We start from the raw sequence: 22,759 nt of genomic DNA on the forward strand, positions 1-22,759 counted from the left end.
GGCCCTCTTTGACTTTTTAAAAATGAAAATCAATTATTTTCATATTTTATTGCACAGAGTCTGACAATGGGACAATCTTTTAATCAATACGCATTTCTCTATGATTGGGATAGTAGAAATCGATTTTATTCGTTTTCTGATGATATATTTTGAAATAAAATTTATCCCGAAATGGGCATGATTTTGGGTCAAAAATTTGCATGTGCATTGATATCTATCTGTTCAATCATTAACATCAACAACTATTTCAAAATATCAGCATTCGACACGAAAGAGGATAATATACCGATAATACTGTGAGGCTTCATGACAGTATGTATAGCATTATTACCCATTTTATTGGAAAATATGCCACTTTGGAGCCCATATTAAGGCAAAAAACGTTTCTGATATGGAATAAAGCCACTTTCATTCTTTTTAAACTACATGGAGATAAGAAGTGTAGAGTTCCCTCTATCTGCTACTAGCATACTAAAGCATACCCCCTTCAGGGAGCGTCGAAATCACCCACCCTTTTTCATATTTTACCTATTGGTGGGAAAATATGCTTTTTCAAGCCCCCATTGAGGCAAAAAGTGTTGCTGCTATGTAGTACGGCCACTTTCATTGTTTTTAAACTATGTGGAGACAAGAGTAGAGTTTCCTCTATCTGCTACAAAAAAGGTGCGATGGTACAGCAAAGCCTACCCCCTCTGAGGACTGCTGAAGTTACCCGATAATTATACGTATTTTGCCCATTAATGGGAAAATATGCTATTTTCGAGCCCCCATTGGGGCAAAAAGTGCTTCTGCTATTTAGTAAAACCACGTTAATATTTTCAAACTATATGGAGACAAAAGAGTAGACTTTCCTCTATCTGCTACATATAAAGAAGTGCTGGTACAGTAAAGCCTACCACCTTTGGGAACTGCCAAAGTGACCCGCCCCTTTTACGTAATTTGCAAATTCATGGGAAAATGTGCTATTTTCGAGCCCCCATTGAGGCAAAAGGTGTTTCTGCTATGTAGTAAAACAACTCTTATTGCTTTTAAACTATATGGAGACGAAAGAGTAGAGTTTCCTCTATCTGCTACATATAAAGAGGTGTTGGCATATTGGAACATACCCCCCTTAGGGGGTCACCAAAATCACCTACCCTATTTCATATTTTGATTATTTATGGGAAAATATGCTATTTTCGAGCCCCCATTGAGACAAAAGGTGTTTCTCGCTGTGTAGTAAAACTACTCTTATTGCTTTAAACTATATGGAGACGAAAGAGTAGAGCTTCTTCTATCTGCTAAATATAAGGAGGTGTTGGCATATTGGAACATACCCCCTTAGGGGTCACCAAAATCACCTACCCTATTTCATATTTTAATTATTTATTGGAAAATATGCTATTTTCGAGCCCCCATTGAGGCAAAAGGTGTTTCTGCTATGTGGTTAAACTACTCTTATTGCTTTTAAACTATATGGAGACGAAAGAGTAGACTTTCCTCTATCTGCTACATATAAAGAAGTGTTGGTATATTGGAACATACCCCCCTTGGGGGGTCGCCAAATTCACCTAACCTTTTTCCATATTTACCTATTTATGGGAAAACATGCTATTTTCGAGCCCCCATTGAGGCAAAAGGTGTTTCTGCTATGTAGTAAAACTACTCTTATTGCTTTTAAACTATATGGAGACGAAAGAGTAGACTTTCCTCTATCTGCTACATATAAAGAAGTGCTGGTACAGTAAAGCCTACCCCCTTTTGGAACTGCCAAATTTACCCGCCCCTTTTACGTAATTTGCAAAATCATGGGAAAATGTGCTATTTTCGAGCCCCCATTGAGGCAAAAGGTGTTTCTGCTATGTAGTAAAACTACTCTTATTGCTTTTAAACTATATGGAGACGAAAGAGTAGAGTTTCCTCTATCTGCTACATATAAAGAGGTGTTGGCATATTGGAACGTACCCCCTTAGGGGGTCACCAGAATCACCTACCCTATTTCATAATTTAACTATTTTTGGGGAAAATATGCTATTTTCGAGCCCCCATTGAGGCAAAAGGTGTTTCTGCTATGTAGTAAAACTACTCTTATTGCTTTTAAACTATATGGAGACGAAAAAGTAGTTTGTTCTATGTGCTACATATAAAGAGGTGTTGGCATATTGGAACATACCCCCCTTATGGGGTCGCCGAAATCACCTACCCTTTTTCCATACTTTACCTGTTTATGGGAAAAATTAATGTGCTATTTTCGAGCCCCCATTCAGGCAAAAAGCGTTTCTGCTATATGGTGAAGCCAGTTTCATTCTTTTGAAACTACGTGGAATTAAAGGCGTAGACTTTCTTCAATCTGCTGCTAATAAGTGGTTGCACAGCAAAGTCTATCCCTCCGGGGGTTCCGAAAGTCACCCACCCCTTTTCCATATTTTTTCCAATATGGGGAAAATCTGCCAATCTTGGAGCCTCTGAAGAAGGTAGCAGTCGATGTGCCAGCACTTTTTTTTTACATGTAGCTGATAGAAAAAAATGCCTTTTTTTTATTTCCAAGTGGTTTCCAAAATCAAAGCTAGCTTTACTTTATAGCAGAAATGCCCTCTTGTCTGAATGGGGGCTCAAACATTGCCTTTTTTTCAATAAAGAATGAAAATAGACAAAAGAAGATCCTACTTTGTCATCTTTATGTGGTTACAAAACAAAAACAAGGGCTTTACTGCAAGGCAGAAACACAGTTTGCCTCAAAATGACTAATTTTCCGAGAAACTGGCAAGATACGAAAAAAAGATTGGGTGACTTTGGCAGCCCCCTGAGGGGTAGGCTTTGCTATGCCCCAATTTCTTTATATGTAGCTGATAGAGAAAAGTGATTTAAAGGAAAAAAATACTCAAAACAAAATTTTACCACATTGGGGGCTCCGAAAAGCACGATATCATAATAGTCAAGCTATGGATAATGGTATGGTTCTGTATGTAACATTTTACTGGTTCTTGTGGGACTATGCTTTAAGGTGCCCGAGAGTAATTGCATGCAAAATGAAAATGCAGAGCAATGCCTCGAACTTCTATCTTTTTCAAGAGATTTAATTATCATAAAAATTGCTTTGTGTAGAAAATGCCTTTTACCCTCATACACATGATACAAGTAATACATACCTTTCTATCGATCGCTAAGTACGTTATTTTCTGCATGTTAGGCACATCAACAAAGGCGATCGGATGCAAGATGAAACAGATAGATGTCAATGCACATTAACATTTTGGTTCAAAATTTTTGATGAATTCTTTTTTTAATATATTAACTGGACTTTCAGAAAACAATTTCAACCGATTTCTACTATCCAAATCCTAGTGAAATGCGCATTGATTTAAAATTTCCCATTGTCAGACTTTGTTGTGCAATAAAATATGAAAATAATGATTTTCATTAAAAACAGTCCAAGAGGGCCGCCAAAGATATCAATTTTGAACTCCGTTGGACACGATTTTGGGAAGGAAACATCAAGATTCATTAACTAGACACTTTAGGCAAATGCCAAAACATTGAGTGAAAAATATTTTGATGGTACATGAAACCCCCTCATCCGACTCGACTACAACGATGCAGTCATACATGGTATAGGTTCGTTGTTGAAAACTAGGCTGAAAACGTAGCCTATAGACTGCCCAGTGGGCAATCAATTTTTGCTGAAATCATTGATTGATCACCAGAGACATAATGAAGAAGAAAATATGTTGTTTGGAAGATTTAATATCATGCAAAATGCAGGAAACATCAATAAAGTAGGCATATCGTTCGCACACCTCAGCCATATGGTGAAAATAGGCCAAAAACGCACGATTTCTACGTGCGCACCATATTGAAAAGGGGGCTGAAATCACAGTCTATAATGTCTTTTTCAATTACTGTTATATATTTTATTAAATTAGAGATATAGATGAAGACAATGATATTATGCTTGAGAGGAAAAATATCAAATAAAGTACACTAAAAAAGAAAATAAATTTCTGAATCGATTTTTGACAATTTTTTATGCAAGAAATCTCAAAAACTAATGATATGCAAATTTCATTACGTAATTTGCATATGTAAACAATAATTTCTGTTTGTAAAATTTTGCAAATCTCTTGTGCACTACTTGAACAATATATTTTGAAAGTTTCATACAAAACAAGCATGATTTGGCTGAGATATTCTCCCTTGACTTCATGCTATGTGTACAATGTCTGCAAAATGGTAAAATAGGGCCATTTTGTAGTGACGTCATATATTACGTCATTTCGGAGGGAAGACCACGCATAGAACCCGGCAGCAATGCATTTTTGTATACTTCAAGGTCCATGCCATCCAGCTATGGGGTCATTTGCTTGTCCGGCTTTCGGTTGAATAAACCTCCTGGGCTGCCGGACTACCATCTCTGCACAGTTTCTGTATACTATGTCTCTCACAGTTTCGGTATATCTCTCTCCCTCTCTCTGAAGACCTAGGAAATGGGCCATCTGCAATATTTTTTATGATTTGTTAAATTTGAACACGTATATTTTATCATTTTATACGGAAATAATACAAACAGCCAAACATCTTTTCTCTGCGCTTTGTCCGGGCGTTTTATCACTTGACGTATATACCTCTCTACCCCTGGCCATCCATTTTTTTCTGGCAAATTCCTTTCGTTTTTATAGCTCCCCCCCTCTCTCTCTCTTCCTTTCTTTCTTTCTTTCTTTCATTCTTTATTTATATACTTCTTTCTTCTTTCTTTCTTTCTTTATTTTTATCTTATTTCTTCGTACATTTCTTTCTCTCTCCCTTTCTCCTTATCTCACACCCACCCACACACTCTCTCCCTATACCAGTCTGTATCCCCTTCCTTTCTTTCTATTGCAGTGCATGCATCCGATTTTTTTTCTTCTCAAAGGTGGTGACGATTTAACCGTTGACTATTTATTTTCCTTCAATCGTAAAATAAAATAATTTTAAAAGGGCAATTTTAGAGAGAGTTTTTATCTAAATTCAACCATTTTTTCGAGGTATTAGTTCAATACAGAATAGTGAAAGATGTTTGTTTTTCTGATACAATAAGACCCATACGATATACATTGAAATAAAAGGAGAGTAGCAAACATTTTCACACGGAGTGGAAAACGTGCATTTTACTCTCATTTTGGATAAGCGGCATGCCCGAGTAATCCATAAGGTCATCTCACAAATTAATTCCAAATTCACTCTTATTGTCATTCTTATTTCAAAACTCATTCTATGGGTATATCTTACGATTATTTTGAATAAATATAGTTATGGAATGAAAAGGGAATAGCGACCATTGTTTAAAATGGCCAAAATGTAGAACTTTGTTTATTTGGTAAAGCAGCGTTTATTATACATTCAAATTGTTAAGCTGATGATGTCGTATGCCTAGTTTTGTTTCCTTTTTAATTTTTTTTCAAAGATGAGCACGAATAAGCTTTTCATTACAATCTCGCACCAGAAAGTGACCTACCCATGGATATCATATTTTATATACATGTACTGTATATACTTTCATATCGAAAAAAAATTGTTTCTATTCAAACTTTCAATAATTCACACAAAAGTTGGTTAAAAGATCATGACCTTTGACTGTGTCTCTGCCATTTTCCCTGACCTATTGCATAAATCATATTTAATAATATTTCTCCTATTTTTTATATTTATCATTCTCATTTTGGGGGGATATAGACCCCAAAACGAGGTACGTCGAGTTGGTTGCCGGACTGAATTCTTTGTAGGTCCAAGGACCAACAGAATGATTGGACTTTGTCTGATTTTTCTTTTCTTTATCTCTTAAAATCGTATTATTTCAGCCTGGAGTACCACGTTAAGTACTTGTCCCCACCACTACCCAATTGTCCGATTTCTTTCAAACTTTCACCATTCTGTTCCTACTTATATTTTTGTCCATTCTCACACAACATTTTAAGGCGAAGATTGGATTCTTCTTTAAAACAGAAACAGTGTCCGCCCTATTTCAGTGAAAATGGGGTTCGAATTCCGTTATAGGTTCAGGGATTCCAGTCAATGTTACCGGGAAGAATGGTTCATTCTACCATCAAGCTAAGGACATGGTAATCTTTGCCTATGCATCTCAGTGTGTTTCAAGAATAGCAATGACAAGGAAGACAAGAAATGCTCTTATTTGATGTGGGAACAATGGACGCTCTCTAACCCAAACAATTGAGATAAACTGTCCCTTTGGAAAGTAGAAAACCGGGCAGCTATATAGACACCTGACCCTGGCGTATACAGCTGGGGGATAGGGGCGGGGGCAGAGGCGTCGATTATGGGGGGCAGGGGGGCGATCGCCCCACCAATGAAAATATGGGGGGGGGGGCAAACATATCGTTTTGCCCCCCCCCCCAATAATTCCGCATGTGCTAAAAATAAAATAAGATTGTAATGTTACACAGAAATCAGCAAGCGAGGTTGAAATACACAACTCGTTCTTCGTCTAAAATCGTGCTCAAAATGTCCACTTTTCAGATTGGAATATCAAAAATTTCAGCTCGCGCTTCGCGCTCGCATCATTTCTGTAACAAAAACCCATACTTTCCATGATTAAATAGGTGAATATGGTCCCGTATTCAGTTCTAAACCTCAAAAGAACTCCCACTTCGATTTGCAATAATCTTTTGTTGGATATCTATCTTGTTCTTTATTAAAAACGTCCATTAAACTCATTTTTTTCATATCGAAATATCAAAATTTTCAGCTCGCGCTTCGCGCTCGCATTAATCTGCTGTTGATATTATATATATATTAATGTGTGTGTGTGTGTATATATATATATATATATATATATATATATATATATATATATACACATATATATAGGCATATGTGTGTGTACGTTTGATTGTTTGTTTTGTGTGATCGAGCTCCTTTGGAAAATTGATTCCTGATTTTGCCTCCCCCCATCTGAAAAATGGATCGACGCCCCTGGGCGGGGGAGAGAGAAAAAGAAAGAACATTAACGGAAAAAAATGTGGAAAGAGATTTTATTTATTGGACTATGTGTTATGATTGCACGAAATTAGAATTTTACTTGAAAAAGGTCAGGAATTTTCGCTTGCTCGAGACTTTTTAGAAATTTTCTTTCAGTCGCCATGTTATGTCGCCCTCAATTTTTTTTGGGGGGGCTCATTAATTCCTAAAACCTGACATATTGAATATTCCATACGACATTAATTTTCATTATATATTCAAATTATGCAGTGGAGTATTGTCTCATAATAATCAAGGGCATCAATGCATCAGAACGAGCATATAATATTATAAAAATACAAATAAAAAAATACATCGTAGTATTAGCATCCAATTTAACAATTTTGACACTAAATAGCATGAAGTATCTAGGATGAATTTGCATGTATCTACATATCTAATTGTACCAAATCACTTCGTATAGTTAATGGTAATATCAAATCTACTATCATTTTGAAGGAGAAAAAAATGTTGTTTTTGTGATACATACTGTAATATAACCTTTGACTGAATGTATTCAAACTCTTAACCATTAATGTTAGAAAAAAACAGTAGTATTGAATATGCAGATTGATAAAAAAAATTAAGGTATGTATATATATCTAGCATCCTCTACCATGGACACCAAAAATAACTTTATTCTTAGTGCTGAAATCGAATCCTTTCACTTTATATACATGATAGTCTCCGTTATTTTTAAGTACCAAACCACTCTGTGCCCCAGCGTTTTCGCAAACAAAGAAATCGGATCAAATAGGGAAGAGGTCCTGGGTATATTTGACGAGACTTTATTAGTTCAACATGTTATGAATGGGAACGGGTCACGGAGAGAATTTTGGGTGTACGCCCTTGTCAACTATCGGAGCTCAACCTACCAGCATGACCAACGTGGTTAGTATGGCAGGTCGGAACATCCAGTGAACGGTTTCGTGCCACGGTTTTTCGTATCACCGGGCAAAGTTTCATGGGATGCATGATGCCTATGGACTATTCGATTTGAGGAATCGAGACTGTTAGCACATCGCTGTTGACTAAATAAAAAAAAGAAAGCGTTGAAAATCGGATTGTTTGAGGAGTAAACAAACCTTTTGAAAACACCATTGAGAAGGTGCTATTGTGATTTAGCTAGAATGTTGGAAAGAGACAATTTGGTATAATATCAGTGAATCACAGTACTGGGATAACATCTTTTCATACCAGGTACTGACTGATTGTGATTCTTTGATTCGCCTAACTCTTATTTTTGGATCGTTGTTAAGGTGTTATAGGCTAGAAAGGAAATTGAAATTCTCTTGGTTCATCTGAATGCTAGTTGGAAAAGAGGCAGACGGTTGAATCGGAAGTATGCGATCACATTTCCAAGGAAGTCTTGTCAGATTAATGTAAAGCGATATTCAGAACATCGGACAAACCCCAAACGGAAGAGTGGCGATCTGCGTAGGTTGCAGGAACGACCGGGTCCCGCTGCGCCCATCATCTCAGTTTTAACCGACCCAAATCTGCATCAGGAAGGTTTAACGTGTGGGAATGTATACCAAGCACGCACGATCATGAAAAGTCATGCGGGAAATATCAGCATCAGATGACTAACATCGACTGATGACCATCTAAAATATTAAACAACAAAAATGCAAAAAGCTCACTCGCGGAAACAGAACTTTGCATGATTCTAACGATCCGATTCGTCGCTCTGTGGACGAACATTAGGCCTGCTATTGAATTTATCACCTTTGGTGAAAGTATATTGATCCTAAATAAACCATTCGTTAAATAATTTTTGCATATTCACTTTTGGTGAATGTATAATTTTTCGTTTCTTCGTAAGCCATTTGTCAGATAATTTGTTATATCCTTTTCCTGAAGTTACGATTAAGTGGTGTATAGCGAGAATACACCGAGCTCCTTTCGGGATTGGTCTGCATGCGCACGTCTTGCAATTTAATATTTTGGCATCTTGAGATTTGGAGCCATCACTAATAAAGCGACCTTGGTCATAACCCCGGATCATAATAATTTCTTTGAATGCTGACGTTCGGATTTCCGCTTATGAGATGGATAATTAAATTCGTCAATGAACCGCTTGTCTTGGACGGTTTCATTTCAATTAGAGGGCGACAGAACGTCATACGGAAAAAAAAAAACAAGATTTCCAAGATCTTTCAATCTCAGGTGAGTTTTTAATTAATCAAATAATTTATTAATTTAATTATTTATTCATGTATATTTTCTACCAATTCATGCATGTTTACAATGTCACAATGTGAATGCAATGTATGAGGTTACATAGACAATATGTATAAGTAAAACCTATATAACACGAGTATATAGTTTCATGTGCTATACTGTACGCTGACATAATTCTATCAATTTTAATTAATTTCCTTAAAATCGTGTTTCTCTCTTTCATGTCCCGTGAGACATGACCAATTTTACGATTCGCTTTCATTCTCTTTTTTTAATTCAATCACCAGTAACAACGAATGCGATGGCAGATATTCGAACATAATTATGTCCGATGTTACAATGTGATTATGTGTAAAATATGTTGTTTTTTTTTGCGGTTAGGTTTATTATGAATTGAGGTTAATGTTGATAAATACAGACCGCTGATAATCTCCTCTGGATTTTGGTATTAACCCCTAATTTATTCAAATATAATAATCTTTTCATTAATTTTATAGCAATTGTTATTACTTCAACAAGCCCATGCGTGATACATTCATGAATATGTATATACATTGTGTTTTTCTTTGCACCTGGTTATTATCTGCATTGAAGCTGGTGGTCTGTAATCATCTTTACCAAATTTCCGCCCTTGCCCTAGATAATCAGAGGATACCTGACATATCAACATGCATGATTGCACATACTTAATAATAAAACAATTGCAAACCAAATTGAGCCCAACCAACCCATCTGTTATTTTTGCTGACATTTGGGAAGAGCTTGAACCAAAGAACTTAAAATAATTTCATTTTTTGAAAAAATAAAGAAGCGTCAACGATATACCAACGTGTACGTAATTCGCATACATTCGTAATTCCGAAGCTTCGTTATTCCGAAGGTTCGGATATTCCGACGGTTCGTTATTCCGAAGGTTCGTATTTCCGAAGGTTCGTTGTTTCGAAGGTTCTTTAGTCCGAAAACAAAATGAGTAACGAACGTTATTTCATTTTCGGACTAACGAACCTTATTTCGTTTTCGGATTAACGAACCTTCGGAACATCGAACCTTGTTTCGTCTTCGGATTATCGAATCTTCGGAATTACGAACCTTCGGAATAACGCCACAAATGTTCAGATTAACGAACCCTTTTACGTTTTCGGATTAACGAACATCGAGGTATAGGCAATTTACTTGTTTCGGAATTACGAACCTTCGGAATTACGGAGTGTAACCATGTAACTGATCTTTTCTAAAATAATTATAATTGTTCTGCATAACATAGGTTAGTTACCAAATACGCAAACTTATACATTCTAGACTCTTTGGGAGGGAGTCTCATGCTTAATAAGATTTTTCTTTTTCCATATTGTGCGTTCGATATACGGAAATACATGATGATGATAGCTAGTCGAGTTTCATAGCCCGATTTTATTTATGTTTTATAATTTCAGTGTCAAAATGTGTTTAAAGTGTAATATATGGGCGACTGTTTTGCCCTATTAAAATACTTCTATATAATCATGCCATCTCTTATTATCACTTTTCCTTGTTTGTTTGTTATTTGCTCCATTACGCAAATAGATTTCATCAATATGGACACCAACATATTCATCAAAATCACTTTCTCATGGATCATCACCTTCGTCATTATGACGTCATCAGTACAAGGTAAGATCCGCAATTTAATGCTATTGTTGTGGTGTTTAAGGCGCTTCTTGATAATACTTTGTTAAGCATGAGAACAAAAGACAAGGAAATAGCTGATATTCAGATTCTGATTGGAAAGTGGAAACGATTCTGAAACGAGACGAGATTTGGTTAACCAACAAAACTCAATTCCCTGCTCGGAATGTAAGAATAATCTAGGAAATAATGCAGACATAGGTGAAATATAAGAAAGCATGCCAATTGCAATATGATTTTTAATGACTTATGTCAACGGTATCTGAACTTTTGACATGCATTGTCGCTCTCAATTACTTTATGGGCTTGATTGTTTGTCCCATAGACAATCATTTTGTGATAAAAAAAAAGTTTTTATGTTTTACGTACATACACTGTGTAGTAACATCGATTTAAGGTGCCTAGTCGAGACTTTCGTATAGGTTTTTTTTTCACAACGAACACGGTGATCTAATTTCTGATCAGAACATGGGTGGTTAGCTCGCTCGCGATTTATATTATTCATATTTTTCTAATGTACAGTAAGTATATTCCCACGCCTCTGAGGGTTTATTTTCCTTATCGAATTTCGTTCTCGTTGCCAACAATATCATAGTTTTCTTCTGAGCAACCTGACAAGCCTCTCCCAAAAGTTATTACTTAAAAAAAATCATTATTTTCTTCCCTCCAAGTTTTGAAATGTCCAAAGCCCTGGTTCATAAGACGTATCGGACGATCGGCACAAAACATACGTCAGCATTATATACAGTGCCACCCCTCCTGAGAAAATTTTAACAGATTGGTCTGACCATCAAGCAAATTGTATTACTCCCATGGAAGATTCCATGTTACCTAACTAGATGCAGTAAAAGGGCAAAATGTTTTCTTCGTTTAGACCCTACTAATAAAACCCACCCATTCAATTCACTCCCCAGCCTTTACACAAGCAGGTTGGCTAAGAATACAGCTGTTCACTCTATATACATGTAGTTACTGGTATATGAACACCAGTCAATATTTCTATGAAGGTCAAGTTTACCTCAGAAAAACATTGATTTGAATAAATAGAGAAAATCAAACTAGCATACCACTAAAAAAATCATCAAAATCGGACATAAAAAAAAAAAAAAAATATATATATATACATGATATCAAAGTTTCGCTTGGTTTTCACAAATCAGTGATATGCACAACTCATTGACATGCAAATGAGACAGACGATGATGTCCCTCACTCACAATTTCTTTTGTTTTTATTGTTTTTGAATTATACAATATTTCATTTTTTGCAGATTTGACAATGTAAGGACCAACTTGTCTGAACCATATAATAATAACAATAATAATAGTGTATATTTGTAGAGCGCACACACCGTCAGTAGACGCTAATGGCGCTAGCCGAGCAACAGTTCTCTTTTACAATGGAAAAATTAGATTTTATAGAAATTCATATAAATACTACACAAGAACCATGAACAAGTACAATGTAAGAATAATAGTATTAAACAATGCTAGTTCCACACATTCAGGGAGGAATTAATCAATGTTTCACTTGACAATTGAGAAAATTAGAATATTTTATTTAATGAAATACAAAAAAAATAGTGAATGGATGACGTCATCAGTCTCCTCATTTGCATACCGACCAGGATGAGCATATAAATGTTTTGTTAAATAAAGCGAAACTTTAAAATGTAATAACTTATTTTACATCCGATTTTGATGAAATTTTCAGTGTTATGTTTCTTGGATTTTTATGTTTTTTATTGAAATGGACTTTCTGTTGGGGTGGACTTTTCCTTTAAATTTCGTTAACCCCTGGTGAGATTTATCAAGTGCAGCTATTGCGCACTTGATTATCATGTCTCATAACACTTAAAATACACCTTGTTTAGTAAAGTTAAAATGTAATGGGTACCGGTAGACACCAGTGTACTTGGATGACCTGTGAGTGTGGTCCAAGCTCAATTGAAATACACGTAGATCCTATCCCAGAACCACTGTACTATCAAAGGCCACCATGGCCACCGCACACCTTACGACTGTTCGCGATCCGATTTTGGAACAATTCGCATTTTGCTCATTTTCTGAAAATGCGTATGGAACATATCATTTTATTTGAGGTTAAAATTAATTGCAAGAATACTAATATAAACATTTTGAAAGACTGCAAGCCTTTATTTTGGAGTAAAGGCCAACTTAGTTTCAAATCGTAGCCAATCATACGACTGCTATGACGTCATTACGACTAGATATTAAATTCGCATTTATTTTAAGAAGGATGGTAGCATAGTCACAGATTTGAACATAGGTATTCGCACGATGATTTAGAACATTACACAGTAAGATATTCCAAGTGTAAATATTAGCATCAAATTCTACCACATTTTATTCTGAAATCGGGTCGCAGACCAATCGTAAGGTGTGCGGTCGCCTTAAGTTATGTTTATTCACAACTTCACAGACACGAAGTTGTAATGATCTGTTTCATAAAAAATCTCATAAATACAGAACCTCGAGGGGGGGGGGTTCAAGAAGACATAGAGATGATGTCATATATTTGTCAATTTGAATATAGGGGCATGTGGGAATTAAGACGCCCCAAGTTTCTTCTTTTGTAATCTACTTTTTTTCTTTTCTCATTTTTTTCTCCCATTCCTTTTGCATTTCTTGACAAAAAATAAGGAGGGGGCCCTCATTCCGTTATGTCGATACCATGTCGTGATGTAAAATGATTATGAAAATTATTTTTGTAAGAGGTAATACATTTTCGAATATAATAGAACAACAGTCAACAATATGTATTGTTTTGTTTTACATTTCTGATTTTACCACAGGAAATGGGGCTTTATAAAGGAAGACCGCCACATCCAAAACAAAAAGTTGACGTGGCTAATTTGGATAGAAATGAAGAGAGAAACAAAACATAGAGCCTTCCATACTGAAACCTTCATAAAAAATCGGATGTAAAATAAAAATGTTATGAAATTTCAAAGATGTTCATATTTTTACAGTCATATGCACAAAACGGGTGATAATTAAACAGTCGAAGATGTCATTCTTTGTGTTATCATTATTATTTTGATCATAACAATTAAAGAATATTCAAATTTTTGCATATGACAATAAGGAGACTCTTTATTTTACTACAATGCAGCGGTAATTCTACATGTCCAGAGAAAAATCCAACTTGGTCTCACAAATGAGTATCCTATATTTACTACAAAATTAAATATAAATACATAGCTAGTTAAGTGACGATGACTCCGTCATTTGCAAACTGTGGATATACCGTTTGGAGAAAATGGGGGAAACTTTGAAATGTAGTAATATACTCTTGATTCTACATCAAAATTTTATTTCCCCAGCACTATGATTGCTTGTGTTTTTCACGATTTGTCCAAATCGACGTTTTGGGGTTGGACGTCTGATCCTTTAGGTCCTGTTCGGAGAAGGAAGGGATGAATACTCATCTGCAGGGCGATGATTATTGATTTGTCATTGTTATCATTCAGAGTATATTGACCGCTCATTACTGGAACACTCCCCAGGGAGTGGAAATAGTGCATACATTGTACGCGCGAATGCCAGAATCTCATGACCGGGGGATCAGAGCGCTTTTTAGAGACAATATCGTAATCATCATGTTTTCGTATTTCAAATATATACCATTACCTACAATGCAACGAATGAATTGTGTAGATGTATATGATATTTTGATGAAAATTTTCCCGAACCGAAAGTAAAGAGATAAAGTGAAAGTACAATATAGGCTGTTGCAGTCGTAGAATCTGCTCGACAGTGAGTCACGTCTCTCGCATGGGTGCAATAAAATGTATTTAGATCACCAGACGAAAATTCTTGTAGTCATACATCCATGTTAAGTGCGTAAATCCTAAATATTTTTTTTCGCTTTTTTAAAGCCTTTATTCGGATACTATCACATTTTCCATACATGCAAAGGTAATGAATCAAATACATGTATACAAATTAAAGTGAAGTACACGTATACAGCAATATAACAAATGAAATATTATACATTTTGATATAAATTTTTCGAACAAATATTATCATAACCCATAGTACCAAAAACAAAAACCACATAATTTCACATGTATTTACTTATAATAATACCGTATTGTATGATGAAAAATCAAAAGTAAAGACTTTTTAAGTGAAGAGGTTATCCCATAAAAATAAAAGAAAGTATTTATACATGTATATCCATGCCTCCAACTTTTGTAAGACAATACAAAAAAAGTCTGTTTATTCTTAAAAAATGTAAAAAATTCTGAATAAAGATTTTATATATAAAACACACACGAAAACAAAACACAACATCAACAAAACAAAACCCTTCCACACCCCCAAGCAAAATATTATCTCTTTTTTTACACACACACACACACACCCTCCCTCACGCACGCTTGCCCTCTTACATTATACTAGCCTTAATCATGGGCGGCGTTACCTGAGAGGTAGGGGCCGACCGCGCCCTCTATGATTTTTCAAGTATTAAAAAAGCGAAAGAGGAGACAAAAAGAAGAAAAGATGAAAAGTGAGAAGAAAGAAGAGCATAGAAAATAGAGGTTTATGTACCCTCACTGGCAATGTCCTGTATATTGTCCCACTTACATTGTTTGTACCGTTTTGTTGTGAGTCATTAAAAATTAAAAATTAATATCGGTATATTAAAAGGTGATGGATACTAACTCTTCCATGTCCCCGCCCCCGGTATTCTTAATTCTTATCTCTTAATTCTAACAAAACGAAAAAAAAACGAATCATACAGTACACCATAGTTGATGCAATCAGTTTAGCAAATTAAAATCTGCGCTGATAAATGATCATGATTAATTTCTCTACAAGAGGTGGAATTCAATAAAAATGGGTTTGCCCTTAAGCTCACAATCAAAGACAATTGATTAAGAACACTGTTTATGTTATTAAAACGTGACTTCCTCATTGATATTGCCTTCGAACACATCCCTTCACTGTTTGGACAGGGGGAAACAAAAATCGTTATCAAACGTTATTATTCAATTGTTTTAATAATTCATGTCGGGTTGCTGAGTGCTGTCCAAACAGGATTCCAGACACCATATCAATAGACTGTCATTGTAACACCTCTTTCATCCGTCCACGGCCCCTCCCCTTTTCCAGTTTTTTTTTAAATATATACCGTCATTGTAACATATCTTTTATCCACAACCTGGCACCCCCCTCACCTTTCTCTCTCTCTCTCTCCCTCTCTCTCTCTCTACTCTACTCTCTCCACCAGTGCGCTCTTCTCAGATATATGCTCCTGTGACATTAGCTCCGGTCTTAGAGGTAATAGAAGTTGTTGGGATTTTTGTTCGGAATAATGTCAAGATAAGGATTAGGGTTTGTTTAAATTTGGAGGGTATAGGTTTTATGATTTTCCATCGGAGCAACTGTCGCTGGAGTACATACATTTCAGTATCTAATTGCATTTATGGTTCCATTGCCCTGTTCATCACATGAAAGTTTCCCGTGCCTTGTGCACGTTACAAATTTAATTTGAACACATGCCAACGGCACCATCGGGATTTGTCCTCCCTCAATTCACTAGTTTTTGTAATTGAAACGGAAGTATACTGCGATGATTTTCATCCTAATAAAGTCTCACTAACCGAATACTCTTGCATAATTATCATGCTCCTACGTTTTATAGAAAACTTCCGCATAGTTTTCATGAACAGGCCTATATGCATAAAACAGGAAATATTCAAGTGAGTTTCACCTTGCCAGAAACGTACTCTCCCATTATCTTCATTTTATTTCAAATTGAAGGTCAACATAAATATCCTCAATACAACAAATACAACAATTATTGTTTTCTATGATTTTTAAAGAAATCAACGATTTTAGAAGATGTTTTTAAGTTATCAAAAGAATATAATCGTTGATATATTTCAATTTGTGGCATTTGATGACTCTTTACTTCGTCCATAGTGTTCACTTAGATGCATCTTATATATTCACTTAGTCTACTCTCAGATAATCTGATATCACATGAACTATACCCTTTGGTCTACTCCCTCTACTGTAAATTTGCCGGACTAAATTATTGCAGTTTGGTCAGGGGCCGAACGGTTTTGAAAGTGTGAGGGCTGAGCCTAAATTGGGGAGGAGGGCCATCCAAAAAATCACATTCAGATGGTGATTTTTACGTTTTCATACACAGCTTTTTTGGTTCCGCACCCCCCCCCCCTTAACCTAATCATAATTCTATTCAATGCACCGCAGGCTTCCTTCTTGTTGTTTAACTTATCATGTAATCAAATCACATATGGACGAAGTGGTGGTAGACCAAGACTGGATATTAGACGAAATAGGTACGACCTTACTGGAAATCAGACAAAATGGTAAATGTGCTTAATTGTATTTATAACAAATGGATATGAGACGATTTGATTGTAGACGAATGATGATAACAATTGGCATTTATAAAGCGCTTTGTCAATCCGCGACTGCTCAAGCGCTCCAAAATTATTATTACCGGTCACTAGATTCATAACATTTCAAGCAGCCTGCAACTTGCTAAACCAACCACAATGACGAACTGGGATTAGACCATGTGGGCTGAGACGAAACTAAAAAGTATACGAAATAAGTATGGGTGCCTTAACTAGAAATTAGACGATGTGATGAATGGGATAAATGACAACTCGACCGTTTTCTTTTCTTTTCTACTTCTCTTCTTCTTTCCTAGCCCTTCTTATCTGTGTAGTGTATTTTTGTGTATTGTATATATTTGTCCACAGGCTTATCCCGCCACAAGCATGTGCTTCTAGGGACATACGCCTTCCTCTTTACACATAAGTTGTTTATATTTATATTCTTTATAGAAATTGATTTGAAGTGTATTCTTGTGAACAATAATGAAGTAATTTTGTAAAATGGAGGAAAATAAATGTTTATTTGAATTGAATTGAATTGAATTGACCTTTGACTAATATACTGAATTAGGCCAAACGGAAAATAGGCGAAACGGGTATAGACGAAATGTAAAGTACCAATCGGATATCCGAGTGATCCTTGACACCTTTTAATCATTACCCCGTTATCTTATTGATGGGTATTTCATTGAATTTCATCCAGAAGCCGTGGCTTTCGATTCTCTCAATGCCGATCACATATTAAACATGAATCAAATCGATAGGAAAAATGCGGAATAATCCCGTTGTTTCTTGATTAAAATATTTCTGATATTTTAAGAGTAATACATTATTCGGTTCATTCTACATGTGGATACTGCATGTGCTTTAAGTATAGATGTATTTAACGCAATCGGCGCTATCTTGTCATGTCATTTCTTCTGTGCTTTGCGGTTATGATAATAGTAATAACAATAATGATGATAATAATAACAACAATAATAATGATATTAATAATGATAATGACACTACTAATATACTACTACTACTACTACTACTACTACTACTACTACTACTACTAACTACTACTACTACTACTACTACTACTACTACTACTACTACTACTACTACTACTACTACTACTACTTCTACTACTACTACTACTACTTCTACTACAACTACTACTTCTACTACTACTATTTCTACTACTACTACTACTACCACTACTACTATACTACTACTACCACTACTGCTATTACTACTACTACTACTACTACTACTACTATACTACTACTACTACTTCTACTTCTACTACTACTACTACTACTACTACTAATACTACTACTACTAATATGCTACTAATAATAATAATGATAATAATAATGATAATAGTAATGATAATGATAATAATCACAATAAAAATAATAATGATAATGATGATAGTGATAATAGTAACAAATATAACAATGAAAATAACAACATTATATAATAACAATTATGTTTGTTGTTCTCAATTATTGTTAATATTCTTGTTGTTCTCCTCGTTTTTTTTTTCTTCTTTTTTCATTCCTTATTTGTGGATAGAGTAATTCTTGAAAATTTGTTTGTGCAAATTATGGTACACCGCAAGAATGTATACGGAGAAAACCAAATTTACCTATGACCCAATGTCACAAAGGCTAGACCTACACAGCGAATATCTTGTCAGTTTACATTTTGAACAAAGTATGTTGACTGAGGGGTTCTCACTCAGTCTGGTTGGTGCTCTCTCATCGTGACTTTACATGGCGGAGGCACAGGAATGTATGGGGATGGGGGATTTCAGGTCACAATATTGCATCGTTGGCGCAACGAACCGAAAATTTAAGGGGGCACACCACCGTTTACGTGGAAATCATCTTTATAAGGTCGCGAGCGAGCGAAAAATTTTGCCTTTTTAAAATTGAAAAAATTATGTTTGTGACATAATATCCAACAAATAATAATATATCCCCCTTTTTTTCCAGTTGTTTGGGCTCCATGATCATGAACTTGAGGGCACCTGAGGGATATGTTCCAGAACTACTTTCTATCACCTCAAGCGATTTCATTACTCACCAGAAGGGGCTAGAAGTCAGCTCCCATTAAAAAAAAAAGAAATATAGTACGTCCTAATCATATTAGATTCTAAATAATAGACAATATGCATCGTCTACTCGATCTCACGTTCATGTATGCCAAGCAAATTTTCCAAATATTGCCAAACTTAGTTATCATTTAAGTTCATTGCTGTGAAACGAGGTTATCAATCGAAAAGACTGAAGCTTATCAATCAGGAAATAATTATGAAAAACTCTCAATACCATCATAAATCATTTATTTTCTTTAATATCAATTGATAAATAATGAATAAAACTGAATTTTGGTGAATTGTTTATTTTTTTCCTGAAAAGGCGCATTCATCAAATGATGAATCGAAATTTTCTTTTCCTTTCACTGATGCACATCAGTTTATTCGTGAAACCTTAGTTAATAGACGAACTTCAACATGTTCAAGATCTTGCAAATGACATCTCCGAATCATATACTACGTTCTACCATGGACCCTACCGTAGGGTCCATGATTCTACTGACTCGGCGACCATGTTTTCCTAACATTATGAGTTACACGCAATCGAAATTACTACAGCATGATTTAATGATTGAGACGTCAGTCGTAATCATTACTGTTCCAATGAATTGATATTTACTCCCGTATTAATTTGATAAGAATTCCAAACATTCCTAAGTCAACGGGCGATCGTCTAATGAAGTTGTAAGGAGAACGATTGCGTGCTTTTTTTTCTTTCACAATTTTGGCTGCTTAAAACTGGAGCAAGAAGACTAACCACAGTTTCGTGGAAAGTTAGGACAAACTCAAAATCAAATTTAACATAATTAATGTCATTATGCAGATAGGATGCAGTTTTGTTTTGGTAACTTTATATTCTTTCTGCTTTCCATTTGTCCTTTGAATGAGTTTATTTCATTTTTTTTATTTCAATCTTTATTTCCAATTTCAAAATTACATTTACAAAAACAGCAACTTGCAGCAGTATGAATATAGACCATGGACATCAATACACATATATTCAGATAACTACAAAATGAAGGAAGATAATTTTATTATTTTGATTTATAAATTCAATTTAATCTATAATAAGTGATGGGATGTGATAGAGACATAAATCAACTGCGAGATAATTGGCCTAGTTTGTAGACAAAAACAATTAAATCATACATATCAAGCATTGATACCTACATAAAAAAGCTCTTTAAGTACATTAATGTAAGTTTAAGTCGGGTTGTATAAGAATGATGTATACATGCTGGTTAATTTGGATAAGGATTAGAAAGTAAAAGCAAACGAAATAAAACGTTTAAACTGTTAAGCAACATGATATCATTTTGAACGACAGAGACTACATAATATGGAGAGCCCTACCCCTCTCTACCCGGTAGAGTAGCCTACTATCTGTACCTCATACGCATACAATCCAGGGCGGCGCCTGTGTATTTTGAGGGGGGGGGGGCAAGACGTCCTAAAGATGACATAATACATTTTTTTTCCATTGAATTACAGGGTTATCACCGAGTTAAATATCTATATGGTTAAAATACTTCCTAGGCCACTCTTTTTTATACTCTTCGTCCTTTCTTCTCTTTTCATCCTCTTCCCCTATTTTTTCACCACTTTAAAAATCGGGGGGGGGGGCTGGGGGCTTGCCCCTCTGTGTAAAATGATACCTAGTATATGAGACAGATTCAATATTAAGCGTGTCAATGGATCACTAGGGAATTTTCGCTGAACAACGTAAAGGGGGTCAAGAACAGAGTAAATGTAAATGGAAAAATGCCCGTCAAATGACAAAGAACAACCGGGATGTCTTTGTCGACAATTGGTTAACCGGAAAAGCAGTTTTAATCGTCCTAAGTGTCGGAGCTGACGAAAAAATGCAAATGTGTCTTAACTGCTGTTTTGATTCACCAACTTTGTTTTTGACAAAGACCTCCAAGCTGTTCATTGTCATTTGGCGGACATTTTCAATACGTTTTTTGTGTTCTTGAATCGATCGTACGTCTCTGAGTGAAAACTCAGGGAAAAAATTCAAAACAGACAGGTCAAGGAAACGAAATATACACGCACCCGGGCCCCATCTTACAAAGAGTTACGATTGATCCAATCAATCGTAACTCTATGGAAATCAATCAGTGTCATGTTTTTTTTCTACAGGAAATTTGGACAACGTCCTTTGTAAAACAAAGAGAAGCGTAGTGAATTTTCAAGAAAACAATGAATGCATGAATACAAATCATAGTTAGAAAATATCGTGAACAAACATGCATAATTACATGTTGATGTCGTTGGCCGTCCATAGTTGTGATTGATCGGATCAATCGCAACTCTTTGTAAGACGGGCCCTGAGCCTCCTCCTTAATTAAACGTCTCCATTGGAATTTGAATGTTAGCAGTGTCGTGTTATATCTTGAAATATGTGGTGTTATGTACACAGTAAGCACTTAAAAGACTATAAGGACAAAGACTCGCTTATATAACGCACAGAGCACTACCTCCGCGCTTATGAAAAGACGACCGTCCCCATTTCAAACTCTCAACCTGAAGCTTTCATGGTGTTTAAGAAAATGAACCATGGGGAAAACAAATTGGACTTTACATTAGATTGAATCGTAAAATTAATCGTCGAATAAGACATTTCTTTCATTTGTAAAGAGTGTTGCATTTCCATGCGATAACGTAAGGCAGTTGTCATGGTTGTATTATGAATGTTATGGTTAGTCCTATTATTTTTTTTTTTAGTGATTGACCAGATTTGCATATTCTTTCATAATTTTATGTGAGATGATTTTGGTACCTTCCTATTTCAGCCATTAAAAAATAGATATTTAGTGAACTAAATGACTGTATGTATAGTTGAAATGAATATAAAATGATCTACACTGATTGTATAATTGCATTCTGCCTAACTTATATTTGTTAAATTGAAATGGATTTAGGTATATTGATCCATACTAATATACCATTCTGCCTATAACTCTGACAGAATCCGAAGGAACATGCACAGTTCCCTCCTATTCGTTTCCTCTCAACACGACATCGCCTAACTATTGTGCAGCCGGGTCCGAGGTCGAACCCTTCACCGAGTGCACGTACGACTGCGATCAGACGGGGTATATTCTGGACGGCGAGGCCACGACGACGTGCTTGATCGTCGGAACATTCTCATCGAACCCACCGACATGCAGAGGTATGATTTAGAGGGGAGATAGATAGATAGATAGATAGATAGAAACATAAATAGATAGATAGATAGATATGATGTTGATTGATTTATGGAAAGATGAAATGATGGCTACATAGACATATAGTTTTATTAATATATGGGCATGATTGAACGAAGAGAGAATGTAGATAGATTGATGGATATGCATGGCAGGCACCGACAGAAAGAAAGATGAGCGGGATCGAAAAGAAAAGGGGTGAAAATCTTTCCTCATTCTACC

At 35.6% G+C, this 22,759-nt stretch overlaps 1 protein-coding gene across 1 annotated transcript in view; it reads left to right on the top strand.

The window, feature by feature from the left end:
* The first annotated feature begins 7,764 nt into the window (after positions 1-7,764).
* LOC121411452 overlaps positions 7,765-22,759 on the top strand; it is a 44,994-nt gene continuing 29,999 nt past the window's right edge. Inside the window, exons 1-3 of the mRNA XM_041604199.1 lie at positions 7,765-9,159; positions 10,738-10,824; positions 22,300-22,503. Of these exons, the coding sequence (XP_041460133.1) occupies positions 10,749-10,824; positions 22,300-22,503 (280 nt within the window). The 5' untranslated portion in view covers positions 7,765-9,159; positions 10,738-10,748. The remainder of the gene's footprint in view (positions 9,160-10,737; positions 10,825-22,299; positions 22,504-22,759) is intronic.

Source organism: Lytechinus variegatus, chromosome 3, assembly GCF_018143015.1.
Source record: "Lytechinus variegatus isolate NC3 chromosome 3, Lvar_3.0, whole genome shotgun sequence".
Taxonomy (NCBI): Eukaryota; Metazoa; Echinodermata; class Echinoidea; order Temnopleuroida; family Toxopneustidae; genus Lytechinus; species Lytechinus variegatus.